Source organism: Ceratotherium simum, chromosome 3 (genome assembly GCF_057802395.1).
Source record: "Ceratotherium simum simum isolate JZ-2026a chromosome 3, ASM5780239v1, whole genome shotgun sequence".
Classification (NCBI taxonomy): Eukaryota; Metazoa; Chordata; class Mammalia; order Perissodactyla; family Rhinocerotidae; genus Ceratotherium; species Ceratotherium simum.
In genome coordinates, this window is record NC_141902.1 from 66,350,809 (window position 1) to 66,372,854 (window position 22,046).

The following is a 22,046-nucleotide window of genomic DNA, read 5'->3' on the forward strand; positions in this document are numbered from 1 at the left end:
GGCTCTGCCGCCAGCAGCCTGGAGGGTGGGATGGTCAGTGACCAGTCAGTCACCTGTCCCCCTCGCAGAAAGTAAACTTCGGGTCTTGGGAGTGTGGGAAGGGGGGGGAAGAGTAGCGATTAGATCAGCGCCCCCTTCCCGGAGCGCCCGGCCTTCCCCGCGCGGGTCTGGACTGGGGTCGGGGGCGGGGTCCAGCCCGATGCCCTGCCCAGCGGGCGGGCTCAGGCCTTTGCCCCAAACCGCCGCCGCGGGGCCAATCCGGCCTCTGGGCGCACCCGGGCCGCCTTTCCGGGCCCGCGGCTTCCTCCAGCCCGCCCCGCCCCTCGGACTCCCGGGGCCGCCCCCGGCCCCCATTCGGGCCCGGCCTCGCGGCGGCGGCGACTCGGCAGCTCCGCTGCGCCCGCGCGTCCCGGGAGTCGGCGCGGCGCGGTGAGTGCTTGCGTGGCGCGGGCCCGGCGCGGCGGGGGCGGCCTTTGTCTGCGGCCGAGGCTGGCGGGGCCGCCGGGCGGCGGGGCCGCTGCAGGATTGCTACGGCGGGCAGTGAGGCCCCCTCCCTCGCAGGGCGCGCGCACCCCAGCCCTTCCCCCGGGTCCGGCTCTGGCCTGCGCGCTGGGCACGGTGAACCCCAGCTCTAGGGCCCAGAGGCAGCTGGGGGCTGCCAGAATCCAACCCCGCCCCCAACCTGGCCTCCCCGTCCATCGGCGGAGGGGGCGCCGGGGCGCTGTGGGACCTGCCCGCACCCAGGCAGCCGCTGGAGGAGGCTGAGTGGGTGGTTGTGATTACGGAGGCCGTAGGTGTGCAGGGGGAATGGAGGCAGGTCTGTCACTATGTTGATGATTCTGGAAAGCTTAACGAAGCCGCTAGCTGGAGCTAGGAGGGAAGCAGAGTCTCCGGAGCCCTGCAGAGAAAAACACCCTGACCTGACCACCGACTCTGAGGAGGGGGAGCTGCCAGGGAGGGGAGGGCGAGTGGTTAGGGAGGGGAGGGTCCACTCTGCTTCGCCCTGAAAGATGAAGGAGTGGACCACTGGAGGACTTCCACGGGCAGCAGTGGGCATGAGGGGGACAGATTCTGAGAAGGACAGGGAGGGACAGCTGGCCTGGGTGACGAGGTGAATAGACGTCCGGGATGGGAAGGCAGATGGAGGCCAAAGCACACGAGGGAGCAGGGATGGGGCAGTTCGAGCTTGGGAAGTCTCAGAGAGATGATGGGTGAGGTAGGTTGGAGAGGAGATGGGGAACAGGGTGGAGGGAAGGTGGGGACCCAGGGTGGGGCTACATTAGAGAGGAGGGGATTGAATCTCAGTGTCCCAAGGCCCTCCACTGCTGTTTAGCTAGCCAGTTGGCAGGTTTGGAGGCCTAAGGCAGTGAACTGTCAGAAAAGGGGATTTATTTCTAAGCCAAACCTGCCCTAATGAGAAATGTGTGATGGATGACTCAGATATGGGATCTATCACTGAGGGAAAACGTTAAGCAAATAGCAAAGCAAAAAAGATTGGGGGGAGGGGAAGGATTTGCTTGGCTTAATGGAGAAAAACTATTTACCTTCAAATTGGATGTGGATAATTGTAAATGAGTCTGGTTTCATCATTAAATTAAGGCCTCAGGTCCTTTTCTTATAAGCATGTCTTTAGCAGTTAGCTTCTATATTAGAAAGTAATGAAGCTGTTCTGTCTTGACAGAGTTCTTTATTTAGTTCAGCCCCCTCTAATTCCCACAGGCCTCCCAGAAATCCCTAGGAAATCTGATGCTGTGCAGCCTTCCTTGTAGTTTAGGGGCCTCCACATAGGTGGGAAGCTTGTGGAGGCTGAGGGAAATTGAAGTCTAAACTTGAAATTGAAGTCTAAACATGTCTGATGGGTTGGGCTGATCTGAGTGGCAGGGAGGGGTGGAGGGCTCTGGGGCTGTGGGGCATGAGTGTGGCTCATATTTCCAGCTCATTTGGGAAGGGGAGTATTTTGGGTGAGTACATTTCCCTGATAGCTGGAGTTCCTGAGCTTAAGCACTAACACTTGTGTTAACTATGGAGCATGGAAATCTGTCTCCCCGTATTACGTCCATCGCTGTCTGACATCAGGACACTCCTGGTGTCACTGAAATTTTTCTTCAGGACTTCGGGTCCGGTCAGCGCTGGGAACATCAGTTTTTGCACTAAGGGGTTGTATGGCAAGGGGGGCCCTTGAGGGAGTGAGCTTTGCACGAAGTGGTTTCGGCAATGCTTTTTTTGGTCCCATGACTGATCTTTGGAGTTCTTTTCTCTCTTCAGTGACATCACTGGTGGTTTCTCCCGCCTGCCTGCAGTGAGCTTTCCAAGTTACTCCAGACTCCTGTGCTCCAAGAAATCAGACCATCCAGCTTGTCGAAGGTGAGAAGCCTGTGTTAATGCAAGCATGAGGGTGAGAAGGGATGCTGGGATTTGGGGACCGCTTTTCCTTCCTGTCCCTGTCCCTGTGCAGCTCTGTCTGGGCACCCGAGGGAAGCAGGCTGGCTGAATGTCTGAGATGCTCAGATGCCTGACAGCCGGGGTGGGCACTTGAAGGTTTGTGGCAAGGGTCCCTTCTGAGGAGGCTGTGTCCGTATTCTGGTGAGGTTGACTTCTGAACCTCCTTATGGGAATTCCTCCATCCTTAAACCGTAACCTGCTCTGGAGTCATACATCTTCATTCTGTGGAGCCTGATTTGGGTTTGACACCAAGCTGGGCAATACTGTTTGGAGTCAGAGATGCAATGTGATCATAGAGCCGTGTTTCCACAGCATCCAGAGACTCCTAGAAAGTGTTGTAGAACAAGTGGCCTGTTGCTGGCTGCTTGGTTGGACATGTGAGGTTTGGACTATGTGAAGAAAAATGACCCAAATCCAAGCATCCTTTCAGATTATGACCACCTAGGGCCTGAGCCCGTGGCCCTGAGTCATGGGGTCAGGGGAGAAGGAAGAAGGTCAGGCGGGATGATGTCACTGCCCGTGAGCGTATCCTCTGAGTGGGTGGCCATTTCTCATTGCTGTCCTTTTCCCACACCCCCAGGGCAGGAGTGACAGGGAAGTCTACCAGCAAAAGAGGGAAGGCATAGCCAAGGCCTGGGGGAGGGGAAAGAAGGTGGGAACCGGTCCATGTGATCATTGAGGAATTTCCTTTGGTCTCGTTGGCTCAGAATGGACCAAACATCTGGGAGAGGGCCACATGTGCTGTTGTGTAACCCTCGCCTGCCGCCCCCGGTTCTGCCACCCCTGCAGTATGAAGTTCCACATAGGAGCACTGAGTTTTCCGGTTGCGGGGGTGGAGCTGTGCTGGACTCTTAATAGACATCATCTCATTTAATCTTTGTAGCAGCCCTGTGAGGTAGGGTATCATTAGCTCCATTGTATAGATGGGAAACCGAGGCTCAGAAAGGGTGAGTCACATGCCCAAAGACACACAGCTGGCAAATGCTGGAGCTGAGAGGCTGTCTGCCTCCAGAACTGGCTCTTTCTGTCACTCTGGAGGCAGGCACAGGCTTCAGCCCTCTTTCTGGAGCCTGGCAAGATGTGCTAAGGGTCCCCACAGTGAGGCAGAGAGGACTCCTCTGGGAAGCTGGGGAGATGGCAGGCCTGACTAGTCGTCCTTGCAGCCTGGTTGGGACCATTGCTAAGAGTTCTTACTCATCCAGTGGCCTGGTCCTCGGCACAGTCGTGCCTCCGGGAGTCCCTCGTCCACCCTCCAGTTCTGACCAGTGCTCCCAGCCAGCTGCCCCCATTCTCCCTCGTTCTCTTGTGGTCCAGAGAGTGGATGCCTCCTCCACACTCTTAATACCTTTGGGCATTTGGCCTTCCCAAGGTATAGGGAGGGTATGTTGGAGGGAAACCCACTGGGAGTGGGGAATGAGAAGCATTTTTTGTTAGGAGCCTTGGAGCAGGGAGGGATGCTGCCTCTGGGAGGCAGGGCTCCCAGGCCACCCTAAAGTCCATGTAGGCTCCCAGGACCTGGGACTCCCCTGGGAGAGACACTGGAATGTGTGCTTGCAGGGGAGGCCCTGTACTGGGGGATGTGGCAGCAGCAGGGGCAGTAGGGGCTTAAGCCCACTACTAGGTGGCTGTGTCCTGGCTTCTGGGAAGAGGAAGGGGGAGAGGACCACTAGGGATGAGCCAGACACAGAGGTGGAGCCACATTGTGCATTTGCTGCTTCCGAGCTGGGGTGCTGGTGGGGTTCTAAGTGGAAAGAGGGTCATAGAAGCAGTAATGGTCCCAGGGACCTAGATGTATAGCCTGACAGAGGAGGTCTCAGCTGGGAAGAGTGGGGTGGGGGGCAAGGGGAGGCTCTGTGTAGGGTTGCCCAGGAGGCCTGTCCCTGTGTGCATGGCAATAGTAACAAAAGTAGTGATGATTGGGTGCTAGATGCTCTCCTAAGGCCTAAAATAAGACGATAACCTATCGTCTTATTTTATTCTCACAGCAGCCCTGTAAGGTAGGGATTGTTACCCCCGTTTTAGAGATGTGGAATTGAATCTCAAAGAGGTTAAGTCATTTATACTTGATCATGCGTCTAGCAAGGCTTCTGAGTCAGAATTTGAACCCAGGGGTGCCTGCTCCTGAGCTGAAGGTGTACCCTGGGGCAGGTGAGGCAGCCTGATGATTCCATTTAACAGCTGAGGAATTGAGGCCCCGGGGGCACTTGTGAGTTGGCTCTTAGTCACCTCTGATGGTAACTGATGACTGAGCATATGCCCTTGGGTGGCCTGCACCCCTTCTCTAGGCTCAGATTCCCATCTGTACAATGGGCGTGGAGGTGGTCACTGGACCAGGTGAACTCCGAAGGGCCTTCAAGCTCTGAAGACCGGTGGAGTCTGCTCCAGTCCTCAGGGGGAATCCTTGGAGAGCCAGAGGGGCTGGCGCTTAGGTGGAGAGTGGTCCGCAGAGTTGTTCTGCTAGGATGAGCCTCTTTCAGGGTGGAAACCTAAAGAATTTGGAGGCAAGAACACATCTGGAGAGCGAAGTCTGGAAAGGCTTCTGGAAGGGATGGGATTTCCAGACATATTTAGGTGGGCACCTAGCAGGACTCAGCAGAGGTTGAGTGGATACAGATGTGTGTGCTGCAGGCCTGCCAGGGTTTGAGCCGGGCTCCACCCCCTGATTGGGTCTTATGATCTCTCATCCCTTCCCTTCCTCTTTCCCCTCCCCTGGTTCGCATCCCGTCTTCTGGCCAGACCTCTTCTGAGCTCAGTGTAGCGTTCACTTTTTTCACGGTTCTGTGCTTCTGATGATATGTGTGTGTGTGTATGTGTGTGTGCTTGTACACACACGTGTGCACCCACGTGTGTGTATAGCCTCTGCACACACTTCCAGTTCCAAGATAGTGTCACGCTGCCTTGTCAAGTGGCTGTCGAACCCTAGAAGATGCAGACTCATTTTGGGGTGGCCCCCTGGCCAGAGGAGGGTATGAGAGGCAGGCCAGCTGCTGCAGCAGAAGTCTCACCAGGCTCTCAGACCCACGGAGACGGGCTGGGTGCTCTCTGGTTTTGCCTCCTCTGGTTCTGATGCCCTGACTTCAGTGTGGAGAGGCTGCTGTGGTGGGGATGGTGTGGCATGGGAAGGCCAGGGGCTCTGCTCTGTCTTGTTCTCCTCTCTTCCTTGTTCTTCCTAAAACCATGAGGGAAGCAGGCGAAGGATGCCAAGAAAACCTTGGCCCTGCTCTGCTGGGCTGGCCCTGATGACATACTGCTGTCCTGACTCATACAGAAATCGCTTTGAGAAGAAGAATTGATTTCTTCTCTTGGGTGGGATCACGGGGCTGGGGAGTGGTGCCCAGTGGACAGCATTGAACACACAAGGCCCAAAATGACTCAGATTATTAGGAAAAGAGAAGGTCAACAGGGAGCTGTTCCCAGGGAACTGTGGAGACCCCCTCCTCTCGCTCTCCCTAGTCCCCCACCCATTTATAGAGAACCTATACTAATTAGGTCAGTTTAGATAATTTTGCTCAGTTGAGTCCTATAAGCATACTATGAGGGTAGAGTTTATAATCCCTATTTTACAAATGAGCAAAGTGAGGCTTAGAAATCATGTTTTCCCAAAATCACATGGCTAGAAAGTGGCAGAGTCTGGATTTGAACCTGTATCTCCAACTCCAAAATCATCTTCTGAAGGCCAGGGCTCACTTCTTCCATGAAGCCTCTTGTGACTACACTAGCCCAGCATGTGATGGTGGCTAGGCACCAACACGGGATGGTGGCCAGGACCTCCTTTGAGGGTTGAGGAGACAGAGACCCAGAGAGGTAATGGGTTTGCTCTAGGGATTCTCGCAAGTGAGAGTTGGAGCCTGGTCTAAAATCCACATGAATCTTTGATGTTGCTGTTTCCTTTTGTTAAGTGCAAAAGAATTACATGCTCATTGTCAAAGTTATAGAAGTGTATCAACTAGAAAATGAAAGTAGACTCTTATTCTCATTCCCACCCCCCAGGGTTGGGTTCATTTCCAGACCCTTTCCCATATGCAAACTTGCAGCTGTTCATCTCTCTATCTACCTAAACACACATGCATTCATTCATTCATTCATTCATTCATTGAACAATGCACTGAGCACTCATTGTGTGCCAAGACCTTGCTAGAATCAGGATGCAATAGTAAATAAAGCAGACGTGGTTCCTGCTCAGGGAGTTTCTAGTATGGCATGAGGAAAATGAACTGTGCAATGAGTAACAGGGACTTCCTTAGAGTGGCCGACCTCTGACCCAGCTTTTCTGCTAAGGTGATTCTCAGGATAAAGAGGTGTCACTCGTTCATCCAGGAAGAAGGAAGCATCCTGAGAGGTAGGGAAGAGGATCTCATGTTGTAGGAACTGGCAGAGACCCACTGTGGTGAAGGCTAAATGGGAGGAGGTGAGTCGGGGGAGGTGGGCAGAGCCAGACCAGATAGGGCTCTGTAGAAGTCTTATGGCAAGTAAAAGGAACAGTCGTGGGATTAAATATTGAAAGTAATGACATGATGCAATTTATGTTTTTATAGCAGTTATTCTGGCTGCTGTGTAGAGTATAGATTGGAGTATAGAACTGGATGGGGGGACGAGAGAAAGTGGGGAGACTGGTGAAGAGGCTTTTGTTGTCATCCAGGCAAGAGATGATGGTGACTTGGCAGACCAGAGAGAGAAGCAGAGGTGGAGAGTAAAGATATATCAAGGGTCGGCAAACTTTTTCTGCAAAGGGCCAGAAAGTAAATATTTTAGGCTTTGCAACTATTGCAACTACTTAGTTCTACTGTTGTAGTGCAGAAGCAGCCACAGACATTACGTAAGTGAACGAAGTGTGGCTGTGTTCCAGTGAAACTTTATTTACAGACGCTGAAATTTAAATTTCATGTAATTTCCATGTGTCATGAAATATACTTTTTCTTTTGATTTTTTCCAACCATTTAAAAAAGTAAAACCTTTCTTAACTGGTGAGCTGAACAAAAACAGGCAGAGGGCTGGACTTGGTGCTCAGGCTGTAATTTGCAGACCCCTGAGATGTATTTTGGGGTTCGGAATGGCTGTTCTTGGTGATGGATTGTAGAGGTGAGAGAAACTCAGGTTCCTGGCTTGAGCAGAGGGTGGAGAGTGGTGCCTTTACCAAGTGCAAAGGGCTGAGGAGGAACAGGTTTGGGGGAGAAATCAAGAGTTTGAAGAAGGACATGTTAAGAGGGAGACGCCTGTGAGTCATTAGAACAGAGATGTTTAGGAGACAGTTGGGTTTAAGATTGGAGCTCAGATGAAAGGTGTGGACGGGAGAAGTGCGTTTGGGAGTTGCCCGTATAAAAATGATATTTAAAGCCATGGGAGTGGATTAAATCATCTAGGAAAAAAAATAGTAGAGAGTTAAGGAGAGAACCTAGAAGCAAGAGTCAGGGGGTTCAGTGCTGGAGAAGGAAGGGCCTGCAATGAAATATAGATGATAGAGAGATGGAGAGAGAGGTAGGGGGCTAAACTGGGACCATAGGACTTGACATTTTTTTTTTTTTTTTTACAGTTTTATTTATTTATTTATTTTTTTGTGAGGAAGATCAGCCCTGAGCTAACATCCATGCTAATCCTCCTCTTTTTGCTGACGAAGACCTTCTCTGAGCTAACATCTATTGCCAATCCTCCTCCTTTTTTCCCCCAAAACCCCAGTAGATAGTTGTACATCATAGTTGCGCATCCTTCTAGTTGCTGTATGTGGGACGCAGCCTCAGCATGGCCGGAGAAGCAGTGCGTTGGTGCGCGCCTGGGATCTGAACCCGGGCCGCCAGTAGCAGAGCGCGCGCACTTAACCACTAAGCCGCGGGGCCGGCCGCTGACATTTTCTTAATACAGAAATAAGGTCAGACAACCCGCAATATAGTTTATTCACTCGACAATATTTCATGGACTTATTTCCATATTAGTACCTGTTCTTTTGCAAAGCTGTATGTTATTCCATGATAGAGACGTGCCATGGTTAATGGCCATATTGAGTTATCCGTTCCCTGTGGTTTCCCATTTTTGCTGTTTCCTGGGTAGCTTTGGGCAGTGGTGCTAGTGTTTCTGTAAACCAGTTTTTACAAACTACGGCCCATGGGCCAAATCTTCTGCGGCTTGTTCCTGTATGGCCCACAAGAATGGTTTTTGCATTTATAATGGTTGAAAAAAATCATGGGATTCATGAAAATCTTATGCAATTCAAATTTGAGTGTCCATAGTTCAATTCTGTTGGAAGACAGCTCTGCTTATGCAGCTGTACATTGTCTATGACTGCTTTCCTGCTGTGACGGCCGGGGTTGAATAGTAGCGACAAATATCGGATGGCCTGCAAAGCCTAAAATATTTACTGTCTGGACATTTGCAGAAGAAATCTGCTGACTCCTGCCTGACTTCATTCTACATCTAGGACTAGCAGTATGTCCACACACAGGTGGAGTGGGGTGTTTTGAACAGCCCCAGGAGGGTACAATTTAGAAAAAAATTCTTTGATGCCCAAAGTTCCACCATTAACTCTTTCTTATTTTGAGTAAACTGTTGCCCTTTTAAAATATCTTCCTTTAAAATTCAAACCTTCTCAGCAAGGTTAACATTACATATTGATCCATTAATCAAATGTTGAGCCTACCTATAGCAATAATGTTACTCTTCTGCTTACAACCCTTTCTTCCTCACCACCTACAAACAAAATCCAAGCAAAACCTCCTGCTCTAGCCCCTGCCTCCCTTCTATCTTCTTCTCCTCCTGTGATCACCATCTTGCACCTCATGTCAGCCCCTACTGAATTGCCTGCAATGCCTCCAGCTTCCATGCTGTTTCCTACCTCAGTGCCTTTGCATGGGTTTCTCCTTCTGCCTGGAAGGCCTTTCCTAACCTGACCACATGGGGAGCTTCAGGTCAATTTTCAGGGTTCAGCTTTGGGATGACCTTGTGTCTGCGCTGCCTCCAAGTAGCCCTCCCTGCATCTTAAATAGGACACCACACGGGACTGCAGTGATTCATGGGCCTGTCCACCTTCCCTCTTGGAACGCAGGCTCCTTGAGAACAGACACATCATTTAGTCATCTCTCTGCCCCCAGTGCCTGCCCACCAGGCACCTAGTGAATAGTTAATGAATTACTGAGTATGTGAATGAAGGTATATTCAAGGATTCCTTCAGTTGCAGGTAACAGAAACCTAGCTCAAACTGGCTTATGAAAAAAAAAGATTGGCTCAAGTATCTTGGCAGTCTAGGTGTGTAGCTTGCTTCAGGCATAGGGGCTTAAATGATGTTTTCAGGGCTCTGTGTCCCTCCAGCTTTCTCTCTGCCTCTGTTTATTTGTTTGAGTCAATTCTTTAGATGGTTGGCAGCTGATAGATTCATTGCTAACAGCCCCAGACCACATCCTTCTTAGCTACCTCAGCAAGGGGAGTCTTTTTTGATAGCTTCAGCGGAAAAGCTCTGGGAAGTCTCTGATTGGGTGTGGCTTGGCTCACAGGCCCATTCCCCAGCTAATCATTGAGTAGGGGCGGGGCAGGGCCTCTCCAGTGAGTCAGGTGTGGTCATGCAGGAGGCCTGAGGCTGGGGGTCAGCCCCACCAGCACCATATGGACTCGGTTTGCTGCAGGCACGTGGAGCCCCGTGATCAAAAGGAGCCAGTCTGGAATAAGAGAGAGGCACTCTGGGATGAGGATGTGGAGCAAAATAACTAAGAGTTCCAAGACTGGCTACTGAAGGCAGAGAAGGTCTGTTCAGCGTCTATTTTGCTTCTTTGTCAAGGAAATGAGGAGCAGAAGCTGTGAGGCAGGAACTGAAGTTCAGGCCAGGTTGGGAGGTGATAATCTGCCTTAAAGGGATTTGTCTTCTGGCCCCTGGGCTTGCCTCTCCTGGTGCTGAGTGAACTTGGAGATAAGATCTCTGAGGAGCTATCAGGGATGTTTCAGAACCACTGGGGTAGACAGCGGGGGCGGGGGTGGAGGTGTGGGTCGCAGCATTCCACAGTTTCCCACTGTGTCCAGAATCCATGCAGGGTCCTTAACCGCCCCCTTACTACCTCCTTTCCTGACAGCCTCTCCCCGGAGTCGCTGTCTTCCCAGAGGATGCTGTGGGGGCCCACTCTGCTGTGACTTTGCTCATGCTCTGCCCTCTGCCAGACAGCTGAAATGTCTCCTCTTGGATAAGGTCCTTACTAAGCCTCCCCACTCCTCCAGTGAATTGCTTGACCCTCCATTCCCGTAATGCCTGGTATAAACCTGCATCATGTGTGTTGCATGAATGGATAAATGAGTGCTGGAAGACTTGAGATGCGCAAATAACCAGTTTTATGGGGAAGAGGGTACATTATGGGAACAACAGATTGGTGATCATGTCCTTAATACCAGACAAAGTCCTGGAACCAATTATTCATTGAGCACTTGAAGAAGAGTCCATCTTCTTCAAATGAGCCTTTTTTCTGGTTCTTTTCCATTTGCCTGGTCTCCTGCCAGAAGCAGTGATGTGTCTCATGACAGCCTTGGGGATGAGATGGATGGGTGGGCAGCTCAGTGGCAGCACAAGTAGGAAGTCTTCTAACCCCAGAGCCCGGAATAGTGGATGGACGTTGATCCGGGGCAGACCCTGGTGCTGTGGGGTTTTCCTATTCCTGTCTTCTCCCTGAGGACCTTGATGACACAGGAAACAAAGCAGCCTTTTGGGGTGACCTTCATTTGTTCTGTTTTTCATCCACTGAAAAATTGTTGAGCACTTTCTGTGCACCAGGAACTGCCAAAACAATGCTTCAAAAGGTCATGGCATGGTTACACAACACTGTAACTTACTTAATGCCACTGAACCAAACACTTAAAAATGGTTAAAAAACTTCATGTTATGTGTATTTTGCTGCAATTAAAAAAAAAAGATCATGGCAGTTAGAGGGATGGACTAGGCTTAACTGGATGAAATGTAACAGTAACAAATCCTTCCCCAAATCCATCAGAAGAGGGTGGCAGAGATGTGGATCAGCAGCAACGCGAGCAAACAACTTCTGGTCATTGGCCATAAATTTGATAGTCTTTGGGTTATTTTGGTGAACAATATGACCTGGCTGCCCAATGTGACCTCGTCAAGAGAGAGGAAGGTCTAATCCTTGCAGGGCTGTTACGAGGGAGGGGGCAGACTTGTTCTGTGTGGTCCAAGGGGTCTAATGAGGACTGATGTAGGCTGTATAGGAGACAGATTTTGGCTCAGTACAAGGTACACCAGTGAGAGCTGCCCAAAAGCCGGTGGACTGGCTTGTGAGGTAGTGGGTACCCATCACTGCAGGGGGCAAACAGAGGTTGTGGGGGTGGTCAGAGACAGGTTCCCTGTTCTGATACCTGACCATTAACTTCTGCAGTCTTTCCCGAATTTGTTGCAGGGCTTCTTCTCATCTGCGATCTCCCTCAGTGATCCCAACTTTGGCTTCAGTTACCTCCAGTGCATGGCTACCTCATCCCTCTCTGTGTGTCCAGTAGGCCATTGGACGTTTGACGTGGATGATCCATGACTCAAGCCCAATAGGAATTGTTCTTCCCCCCGAACGTGCTTCATTTCCAGGTCTTCACATCTTAGGCACCCACTGCGCCCAGCTGTTCAAGCCTTCAGTCCATCCTTGACTCTTACAGCCCCTCCCTCTCCTCAAACAGTCCCCAAGCCTGGTCATGTCTACCCTTGAAATATTTCCTAAGTTGGCCCCAGCATCACTAAGTGACTCTGATGAGATAGTGTCATATTTTGAAACAGGTATTTTAGATGTGGTTTCCTTTTGCTGCTCTGAGCAGTGGCAATTTTCGTGGGGTGGGGAGGGGTGGGGAAGAGGAGAGAAAGGAAGGGAGGGATGGCTCCCTAAATGAGTCACTTCAGATCCTTTAAGAAAGACCCAAAATAGCAGTGACACGAGAATAGGTGCTTATTCCCACCCATGTGAGGGTCTGGGTATGTCCAGGGCTGATACTGCAGCTCCTCAGGGTCCTGCTGTCCTGCTGTCCTGCTGCTGTGCAGTCCCAGGTGTGGCCTTTGACGTGGTCCCAGGTGGCTGACCACGTCTGTGTTCCAGCTAGTGGGAAGGGGGAGGAGAAAAGAGAGGGTATGCTCCCTCCCTTTAAGGGCAGGACCCAGAAGCTGTACACATCAGTTCCTCTCATATCCTATTAGCCAGAAAATAGTCACACGGCCCCACCCAGCTGCCAGGCAGGCTGGGATCTGTAGTCTTTAGCCGAATGGCCATATGCCTAAAAATTCTACGGAAGAAGAGAACAGGTGTAAGGGGAAAACTGGTGGTTTCTGCCACAGTTATTTTGTACATTTCAATGTGACCTGCATGGCAGCTAGTTGACTAGACCTTAAGGATAGAGTACATGAAGGCTTAAAGTACTAATGAAGTTCCACTAGCATCCAGCAAAGCTCTTCTTTTATAGATGGGAACATTGAGCTCAGAGAGGGGAAGTCACCTGTTAAGATTGCACAGCAAAGGGTCAGAGCTGGGACTAGAACCCCAAACTTGGGGCTCACTTTCTACCATTTCAGAGATCTGGCTGAGAGGCAGACAGGCAGTGCCAGGAGGACAGGTCTCTTGGAGCTGGGTGGGGCACCTTTCCCAGGCTGTCTACCTGGGGAGCTGTGTATTATTTTTCAGGACTCACCTTTAGGGTTAGCATGTCTCTGAGGTGCCTCCAAGTAGCCCCCACTGTATCTTAAATAGTATACTGGACTGGACTGCAGTGATTCATGGGCATGTCCACCTTCCCTATTGGAACGCAGGCTTCTTGAGGACGGACACGTTGTGTGGTCATCTCTCTGTCCTCAGTGCCTGCCTACCAGGCACTCAGTGAATAGTTAAATGAATTACTGAATACATGAATGAAGGTATATTCAAGGATTCCTTCAGTTGCAGGTAGAAAGCTCAAACTGGCTTAAGGAAAAAAAAAAAGATTGGCTCAAGTATCTTGGCGGTAGAGGTGTGCATCTTGCTTCAGGCATAGCTGGATCCAGAGGCTTAACTGTTATTTTCAGAAGCTGCTTGTATGCTATGCTGGTTAGCATAGGTTGATGCTGGTTGTATGGCCTGACCCTTCTTGCCCTCTTTGTGGGAAATGTTGCCCAAGCAGCCCCTGTAGAGACTCGTGGGAGGCAGGGGGTTAGGAGAATATGTGATGCTGCTGGTGGTCATGGTGGAGGCAAGCAGTCCCTTTGGGGCATCCCCAGGTCCAGGGCATCTTGGTAGAGAGCCCAGTCTGAGCCCAGGTTTTTTGGTTTTGGTTTTATGGGGCCCATCTTGGGTCATCTCTCAGGAACTGCCCTGCAGTTTCCCCTCTGCTGGGGTTGGATGTGCTTACTGCACCCTCAGGCTGAGGGTGCCTGGGCCCCTCACTCCTGCTTCTCTGGGAAAACCGAGGCACTCTGTGGTCCTTCCTGGCGGGGCTCCTTGGAGTTGCCACATTCGGCTGGGAGGGAGGAGGGGGAAGGTGGAGGAGGAAGGAGGGCTGGCTGGTGACTCACTGGGAGGGGTGGCACATGCTGATTCCAGGGCAGGTCCTGCCTGGGGCTGAGAATTCCCCTTTGTAGAAAAAGTGGGCAGAGTGGTGTGTATGCCCCATGAGGTCCCTGCGTCTCCATGGGGCTCTGTGTACCGGGGCAGCCCATCTGTCCCCAAGGGCAGTGATTGGCTCTCTGTTCCCAGGACATCCTCTCATTCCCTGAGCAGTGCCTGTCTCGGAGCTGTGTTTCTCCTTCCTGCCCTCAGCTCCCGGCGGGGAGGCGGGGATGCACAGCTGTTGGGTTGGAGCCTCTTGGTGCTGTGGAATCCTCAGATCTCATTAGTTCTGGACTGTCAGGGTGCTTCTCCACAGGGTAAGCCATGAGGGTGGGAAGTTTCCTGGGTCCAGCGTCCAGGGAAAGAGTCAAAGGAGCAAGCCCAATGCCCACCCCTGAGACTCCCCATCCTCCCTCTGGAGGAAGGGACATCTCAGCCCTTGGGGAGCCCGGATAGGTCTGATCAGGAGAGGGGTGTCCCCTGATCTTCCACATTCATGGAGGTGGTAGGCATTCCCAAGAGATCCTGGGGAGGAAAACCCTAGGGTGAGGAATTAGCTTGGTGTATGGAAGAGACAGTCATAAGAAAGGTCTTGAGTGCCAGGCAGAGGAACATGCATTTACTTTGATAGTAAATGGGGAGCCATGGGAGGTTCTTGAGCAGGAGGAGGGATGGGAACGGATTCTTCTCTTAGGTTCTAGGAGGAGACACATAGAGAGTGGGGTTGGTGGGGACAGAGTGGAGATGGCAGGGCCGGTGAGGAGGGTCGCCGGAGGGTCGGAGGAGTGCTGGCGGCACAGGTCAGGGTGGGAGGTGGAGGAAGGGCGTGTGCAGCAGTGGGAAGGTGCAGGAGGCAGCCTGGGAAGAACAGACAGGCCGTGGTTTGTCTAGAGGTGAAAGAGAAGAAGAGAGACTTGGAATCTGGGAGCTTCTTAATCTTTGGTCCCTGGTGCTTCCTTGGGGGGAGCAGACAAGCACGGCAGGCCACTGCCTGCTAGCTTTTCCTGTGGGCTGTGGTGGCCCTTGTAGGCAGGATGTGGTGCCTGCCGAGGGTGCCTTTATGAATGGAGCGGGAAGGCTGCTGACTCAGCAGGCTGCGAGGCTGTAAGGCCACCGGGGTTTGGACCGGAAGTGTCTGGGAAGGAAGTGGCTGCTCAGGGCTTCCCCGCTGTGGACAGCTGGGAGCGGGGGTGGGGGAGGACAGGATGCACCAGGTCTGGCTAGGGGACTCCCTCAGTCCAGCTGCTGGGAGTGGGGGGTGGGGTGCTTGGCTGGGATTGGAAGGGTTGAGGCCGGGTGCCTGTGACTGGAATTGATGCTAATGGCTGTTGATGAGGTGTGCTCCGCGGGAGGGCAGGAGGTCGTGGCAGGAGGTTGGGAACCTGAACCTTCTCAGCTGTCCTAACTGGCAAATCACATCACATTAATGAAGTCACCTCACTTATCTGGGCTTTAGTGCTTTTTCTCCTGTAAAATGGGACCAAGTTGATCAGCCGGTCTCCCCAGGTGGTTCTGAGAATGTGAAATCGTTTGTATTCTTGTCAATCAGTGTCGGATGGCATGGATCGACACTGGTTATGTGGCTCGATCCAGACGTGGCATGAATAATCAGGCAGCAGCTGTGGGACACAGGGAAACGGTGGGGGCTGCCTGCCCAAGTCAGGCTCCTTGCGGGGCAGCCAGGGCTGGGAGCAGGGCTGGACCCAGGGAGGTCTGGGCCCCCTGACCTATGGCACAGACAAACCTCTCATTCAGTCCTGACTCCAGCCTTGGAGGTCAGCCCCAGTCCTGGCCTCTTTCATTTCTGGTCCATCTTGGTCACTCAGCATACGTGTGTTAAACTAGCAAATGTCCTCTCTCCCGAGCCCCACACTCATACACCCAGTTGCCTCCTAGAACTCTCCCCTGGAAGTTTCTGCACAAACACTGCTAACTTCACACGCCCTACACCAAACCTTTCCACAGTGAGTGTCCCACGCGGTCACTGAGCTCAAAATCATGGACCCTCGACTGCTCCCTTTCTCCCCACGTCCTCAAATGCTGTCATTTTCACCCAAACCTGCGTCGTCTCTTCTGTCCAGTTGTCATTTATCCCGCAGATGCTGTCAGAGTAATCTTTAGGAAGCACAGCTCTGACCATATCCTTTCCCCTATTCTGGAACCTTCAGTGGCTCCTAGCGGCCTTCAGGACCAAGTTCAGACCTCTTAGCCTCTCTCAAAGTCTGGCTCCAGCCTCAGCTCCTGCTGTCCCCTACCAGCTGCTGTCTCGAGCCAAACGGATCCGTGCACGTCCTTGCCCAGCAGGCCAGTTTTGCCTTCACTGGCTGCCTCAGCCTCCTCTTTAGTTCTGACAGGGTGGGTGCCAGCTGCCCCCTGCCCGCCTCCCCTGGTCCAGTCTCCCCAGTGACTCAGTTCCCTCCTGCCAGCATCTCTCAAAAACTCCCTCAGCAGGGAGCCTTGTGGGGAGTGGGAGGGGGGATCTCCCTAGGGGCAGTGGCAGCCTTCCCCCAGCTGGTCCAGGGGAGAGCCCAGAGGGAGGGCCTGGAATGACCTTCTAAGACAAAGGCCTCACTTCCTCTTCCTCAGAGGCAGGGGCGGCCTTCCACCACGGAGAGCCCAGCTGTCAGCTGCCTCACGGGAAGATGCTGGGTGTGCGTGTGGCCACCGCCCTGGGCGTGCTGTGGTTCTGCCTCACAGGTGAGGGGGGCAGTATGCGGACTGGACTGGAGGTGAGGGGGGCGCCCTCTCCCACCAGGGCTCCCACCAAGCCTCTCTGTCTAGTAGGGATGGGGAGGGTTTTCACAAACCTCCCCCATTCTCGCCTGTGCCCTGTCCACACTCATTTCCACCTCGGGATCCAATAGGCAACTCTCTTTACATTTCTTAGCCGCCATTTGCTCTTCTGTGAAATGGTAATGTGATTGCTGATGTGATATTGCTGTCTCTTGAACACACCTGTGTGCTCCCTCACCAGGGCCTTTGCACGTACAGTTCCCTCTGCCTGGAACTTTCTGCCCCCAGACGTCGGCATGGCCTGATCCCTTATTTCATTCAGGTCTTTTCTTAAATGTTGCCTCCTCAGGAAGGCTCCCTGGCACCTTGTGTAAAAGAGCACACCATCCTTCTTCATCCCTTCCCAGCCCCGACCTCACCTCATGCTTCTTCCCAGCCTTTATCTCCACCTGACGTATTTTATGTTTACTTGCTCATGGCCTGCTCTGCTCAAAGAGCAGCGTCTATCGCCAGTGCCAGGATCGGTGCTGGCCACATAGAGGGTGCTCAATAACCGTGTTGAATAAATGATGTGAATCTGCCCACACAGTGCTTGGCACAGAGTTAGCATTCAGTAATGGCAGCTACTTTAATAACAATATCCTCATCTTATTTCCAACCCTAGTCCGTGTCTCTGCTCTGAGGGAGACGGCCTTCTTCCTCCAGGGGGAAGACAAAGTGAGCGTCTAGCGCCATCTGGTGTCACAAAAAGGAAGCACCTCTACCCATGCTGCTCTGATTTCTAGAGAAAGGCTTTGTCTGGGTGACTCTTCGAGTTCATCCCCCAAATGCCCCCCTAAAAAGGGCACCCTGGTCCACTTGTTCTCCAGTTGGAGAGCTGGCCTGGGGTACCTGGGGTTGCAGCAAGAAATCCAGGGCTAGCTTAAGACCTTTAGAGATCTGGATGCACTGCAAAGATTGTGACACGCCCTCCCTTTGTATAACTCACAATGAAAATACTAACCATAAATTATTTTTCTAAATGCCTTTAATGGGTGCTGTATTCAATTATGTTTATGTCAAGATTGTTTGATCTTCACACTTTTTGAGTGTGCCTGCTTTGCTGGTGCCCAGAGCACACACTTAATCTAACCATTACCCAAGAATGGCAGTGCCAGGGTAGGGGGCACACCTCCCCCAAAGACAGGCTATCGGGGACCCCTGCACAACTTTCCAGGGCCCTGACAGAAGAGCTGGAATGAGGCAGAGGTGACTGGGTGGGGAGGCTGCAGGGTAAATCCACAGGGCGGAGGGCAAAGGAGGAGCAGGGGAACCTGCCCCCGGGGCTTTTCTCTGGCTGTGCCCTGGGTCCTGGCCCTGCGGATGGACTTGACCTCAGGCTGCTGGATTCATGCTCCTGTGTTCCCTTCACCTCCAATCCACTCTGTTGATTCTCTCTCCTAAATAAAACTTGAATCTGTCCCATTCCCTCCATCGCCATTGCCACCCTCTGAAGCTAAGCCATCATCAGTTCTTACAAAGACCACTGAAATAGCCTCCTAATCCATTCTCCAGAGAAGCCAAGTGGGTTTTAAGGATTGTTACCCAGATTATGCCTGATTAAACCCCCAGTGACTTCCCATTGTATGTAGAAAAACCTCAATTCCTTACTGGTTGCCCAGAGCTCTCCCATCCAGATACTTGGCCACGCTGGACAGCCTCCTGATATTTTCACACAGCAAGCTGACTCCTGCCTCAAGGCCTTCCCACCTGCTGTTCCCTCTACCTGGAACACTCTTAAACTGGCTCTTTGTATGTTGGGCTCTTTTTTTTTCCCCTTTAAATCTCAGCTCAAGATCTCTTTAGAGAGAATGTGCCTCACTACCATATTTAAAGGTATGGGCATTCTTTCTTTCTTGTATAAAAACTAATCATGTTTGTTTAGGAAAAGAAGAGAAAACGCACTTGTGATCTTTCTCATCGAGAGGAAGACACTATTAACATTTTGGTGTATACTTTTTTAGACTGTCCTTTCCAATTTATAAAGATAATACATATTTATGGGAAAATGCAACCAGCACAGACAGGTGTACAGTACCTGCCAGATTTTTGAAAAGCTATCACCTTCTAATCCATTGGTTTATTTTCTTCCCTCTTACCCCTAATCACATGCTGATGAGAATTGTGTGCTAGTTTGTCCCTCCCTCCCATTAAAGTGAAAGCTCTGTAGGCGTGTGACCTTTGTCTTGTTCTCTGTTGCATTCCTAACTCTTACCCTTGCTGTATTCATGTTAATTGAATGAGGACCACAGGTAATAAACTTACTTTGGGTGTCAGGCCTTAAAGGAAGAGTGGACAGGGCCTGGAGTTAACCCAGGGTGTCCCCACCCCTCCTCACCGCCCCACCCCACCGCCCCCAGGCACCGCCGTGGAGGTGCAGGTCCCCGAAGACCCCGTGGTGGCCCTTGTAGGCACCGATGCCACCCTGCGCTGCTCCTTCTCGCCCGAGCCGGACTTCAGCCTGGCGCAGCTCAACCTCATCTGGCAGCTGACGGACACCAAACAGCTGGTGCACAGCTTCGCCGAGGGCCGGGACCAGGGCAGCGGCTATGCCAACCGCACTGCGCTCTTCCCCGACCTGCTGGCTCAGGGCAACGCGTCCCTGAGGCTGCAGCGCGTGCGCGTGGCCGACGAGGGCAGCTTCACCTGCTTCGTGAGCATCCGGGACTTCGGCAGCGCCGCGGTCAGCCTGCAGGTGGCGGGTGAGCGCCCGGAGGGGGGCGCCCTCCCTTCGGTACACCCGTCATACTTCCCGCAGCCCCTTAACTCCCGTCCGAGTGCTGACCCCTGTACTCACAGCCCCAGGCGCTCTTTTCCTCTACTGTGTCCCCTGCCCTTGCCTTACCTTGACCTCTGCCGCCTTCCCCCCTCCAGCCCCCTACTCAAAGCCCAGCATGACTCTGGAGCCCAACAAGGACCTGCGGCCCGGGGACACGGTGACCATCACGTGCTCCAGCTACCGGGGCTACCCCGAGGCTGAGGTGTTCTGGCAGGACGGGCAGGGCGCGCCCTTGACCGGCAACGTGACCACGTCGCAGATGGCCAACGAGCAGGGCTTGTTCGACGTGCGCAGCGTCCTGAGGGTGGTGCTGGGCGCTAATGGCACCTACAGCTGCCTGGTGCGCAACCCCGTGCTGCAGCAGGACGCTCACGGCTCCGTCACCATCACAGGTAGGGGCAGCGAACAGCTGGCGAGGGAGCCGCCGCCTTTTTTCCAGACCCTGAGCTGGAGTTTAGATAGTTTTGGGTGGTCAGAAGACTTTTTAAAAACCATTTTCATACATTTCAGGTGTCTCAAACTGTCCCCCAAGAAGTCCTTAAGAGACGTGCTTTAACGAGCTGATAAGAATCATTTGTACTATTTGCCCTCCCAGAGCGCCGTAGGTGGTACAGATCCTTCCTATTCGAGGGACCGAGCACCTGCCTGGAATCTAGAGGTGTGGGCGGGAGTTCTGGGGCAGCCACAGGGCATGGCCCGGGAGTGCTTTCCTACGGGAACTTCTCCGGGTGATGGGAAGGTCCATGGGCAGCAGCTGATTCTGAGGCCCTGAGAGGCAGATGGGCTTCTCCAGGTGGTCAGTCCCGCTCACCCCATCAGCGTCAGAATTGCGCTCAACCCAGGGAGCAGTTGAAGCGGCCTGGGTTCTCTCTGCTGCTCCCATGTGGTCAAACACTAGATCGACGTCGCCCGTTTGGCAATTCCCTCAATCTCTGGTTTTCGGGTGGGTCCTAGCCCAGACACCCTTTCTTTTAGCGCCTACCTCAGTGGGCGCCTCTTGTGCCTGGAGGTGTGAAGAGGGCTCAGGCCTACACTCAGGCCAAGGGAGGCAGTCTCGGTCTGTGTTTGGACCTCAGTCTGGCTCCTCAGTCCTTCCACTTGAGCCCACTGAGCATTCCCAGGGTCCTCCCCACGTTCTCTGCTGTCAGGACAGCAGGTCTGTCTGTCTGGTTCTCCTGTTTTCTCTTCCCATGACTTTCCCCCGACCTCCCGCCCGCCCAAGTCCTGACCACCACCAGTCCCCAGTTTCTGCATTAGTCTCGGACTTATTCCTGACTTGCGTCTCCCCCTCCAGTGTGCCTGGACCTACGTGGCTTCACTCCTGACAACCATCACACTTGTCTTTTAGGAATTCAGGCTCATTCCTCCTTCTCTTTTCAGTGTTTCCTTCTGGCAAGACTGTTCCCTCTGCCCACCCCCTCTCCAAGACTGACTCTGCCCTCTTCCTAGAGACCCCCCTGGGTCTGTGCTCTCTGTGAGGGAGTCACCTCCCTGGGTTCTTGGATGTCCTGAGGGGTCTCCCTGACCTTTTAGAGAACAGCATATGGTCTGGTGTGTCCACAGGAGAGAATAAGAATATCAGATAGAGTGAGATTGACAGAGAAGGTGAAGCTTTCAGAGAAGGGGGCCAGTGGTCAGAATGGGCTGGAGTGGTCAGGAGAAGTCTCCAGGGACAGGTGGGGCTGAGAGGACCTTGAAGGATCGGTGGACTTTGTGATAATTTGTACTGGGCTGAACTGGATATTTGCCACACTGTGCAGGAAGAGCTTATGTGTACAAATGTGATTGCAGGGGGAACATTTACCCCACCAAAGAAAGAAACCCTTGTTTAAATTTTAGTAGCTAACATTTAAGGCACTGTCACTTCATGGATGAGGAAACTGAAGCCCAGATTGAAGAGAGAACTTTCCCGAGGCCACAGACTAGCTCAGTGGCTCTGACTCCTGGGAGTCAGGCACCTCTCTGAAAACTGGATCAATGAGAAATGCAGTAGTTTGCCTTTAAATTCTAAGGGTTCGTGGCCCCTCTAGACTCATGCATGGGAGTCTGTGGACCTTGGCCCCAGCACTCTGTAGTGAGCAGATGCACCAGGATCAGAATCCAACTTCTAGCCTCTCAGCCTAATTTTTGCTTCCCAGCCCCCAGCCTCCTGTTTCTGTTGGAGTAGGTCTGGCCTACTTTGGAGCCCTTGGCCTGTATTTTGCTTTGGCCAGCTTTGTGCTTTCTAAAACATTCTGGGATTCAGCCTGTCAGTTCTCCAGCCTGGTCTCTCCTGTGCCTGCTGGAGCTTAGTTGAGTGTGCTGTGTGTGGAGGGGGCTTTATGGAGCAAGCCCTGGACATGGGGCCTGAGGACCTGGGTCTGAGCCCTGCTCTGTCCTTTACTGGCTGAATGAGGGCGAGTCTGACCCGTGTCCTGGGCACTGACACTAGCTTAGCGACGAACATAGAAAGACCCCCCTCCCCCAGCCCAGAGTGTTTCTGTGGCTCTGCTCTGTGCTCGGCCACCAGAGCCCATGCTGGGACC

General features: G+C 52.7%; 1 protein-coding gene across 5 annotated transcripts in view; it reads left to right on the forward strand.

The window, feature by feature from the left end:
• Window positions 1-277: 277 nt before the first annotated feature.
• The window catches only part of CD276 (CD276 molecule), a 29,254-nt gene continuing 7,485 nt past the window's right edge, over window positions 278-22,046 (forward strand). Inside the window, exons 1-6 of one of the 5 annotated variants that reach the window (XM_087428679.1) lie at window positions 278-429; window positions 2,266-2,364; window positions 16,139-16,325; window positions 16,557-16,667; window positions 19,103-19,444; window positions 19,617-19,913. In XM_087428679.1, coding sequence (XP_087284805.1) covers window positions 16,613-16,667; window positions 19,103-19,444; window positions 19,617-19,913 — 694 coding nt within the window. In that variant the 5' untranslated portion in view covers window positions 278-429; window positions 2,266-2,364; window positions 16,139-16,325; window positions 16,557-16,612. Of the gene's footprint in view, window positions 430-2,265; window positions 2,365-10,026; window positions 10,168-14,010; window positions 14,288-16,138; window positions 16,326-16,556; window positions 16,668-19,102; window positions 19,445-19,616; window positions 19,914-22,046 lie in introns of those variants that run through there. The other 4 variants (XM_087428677.1, XM_087428680.1, XM_087428676.1 and 1 more) reach the window with 4 other exon arrangements.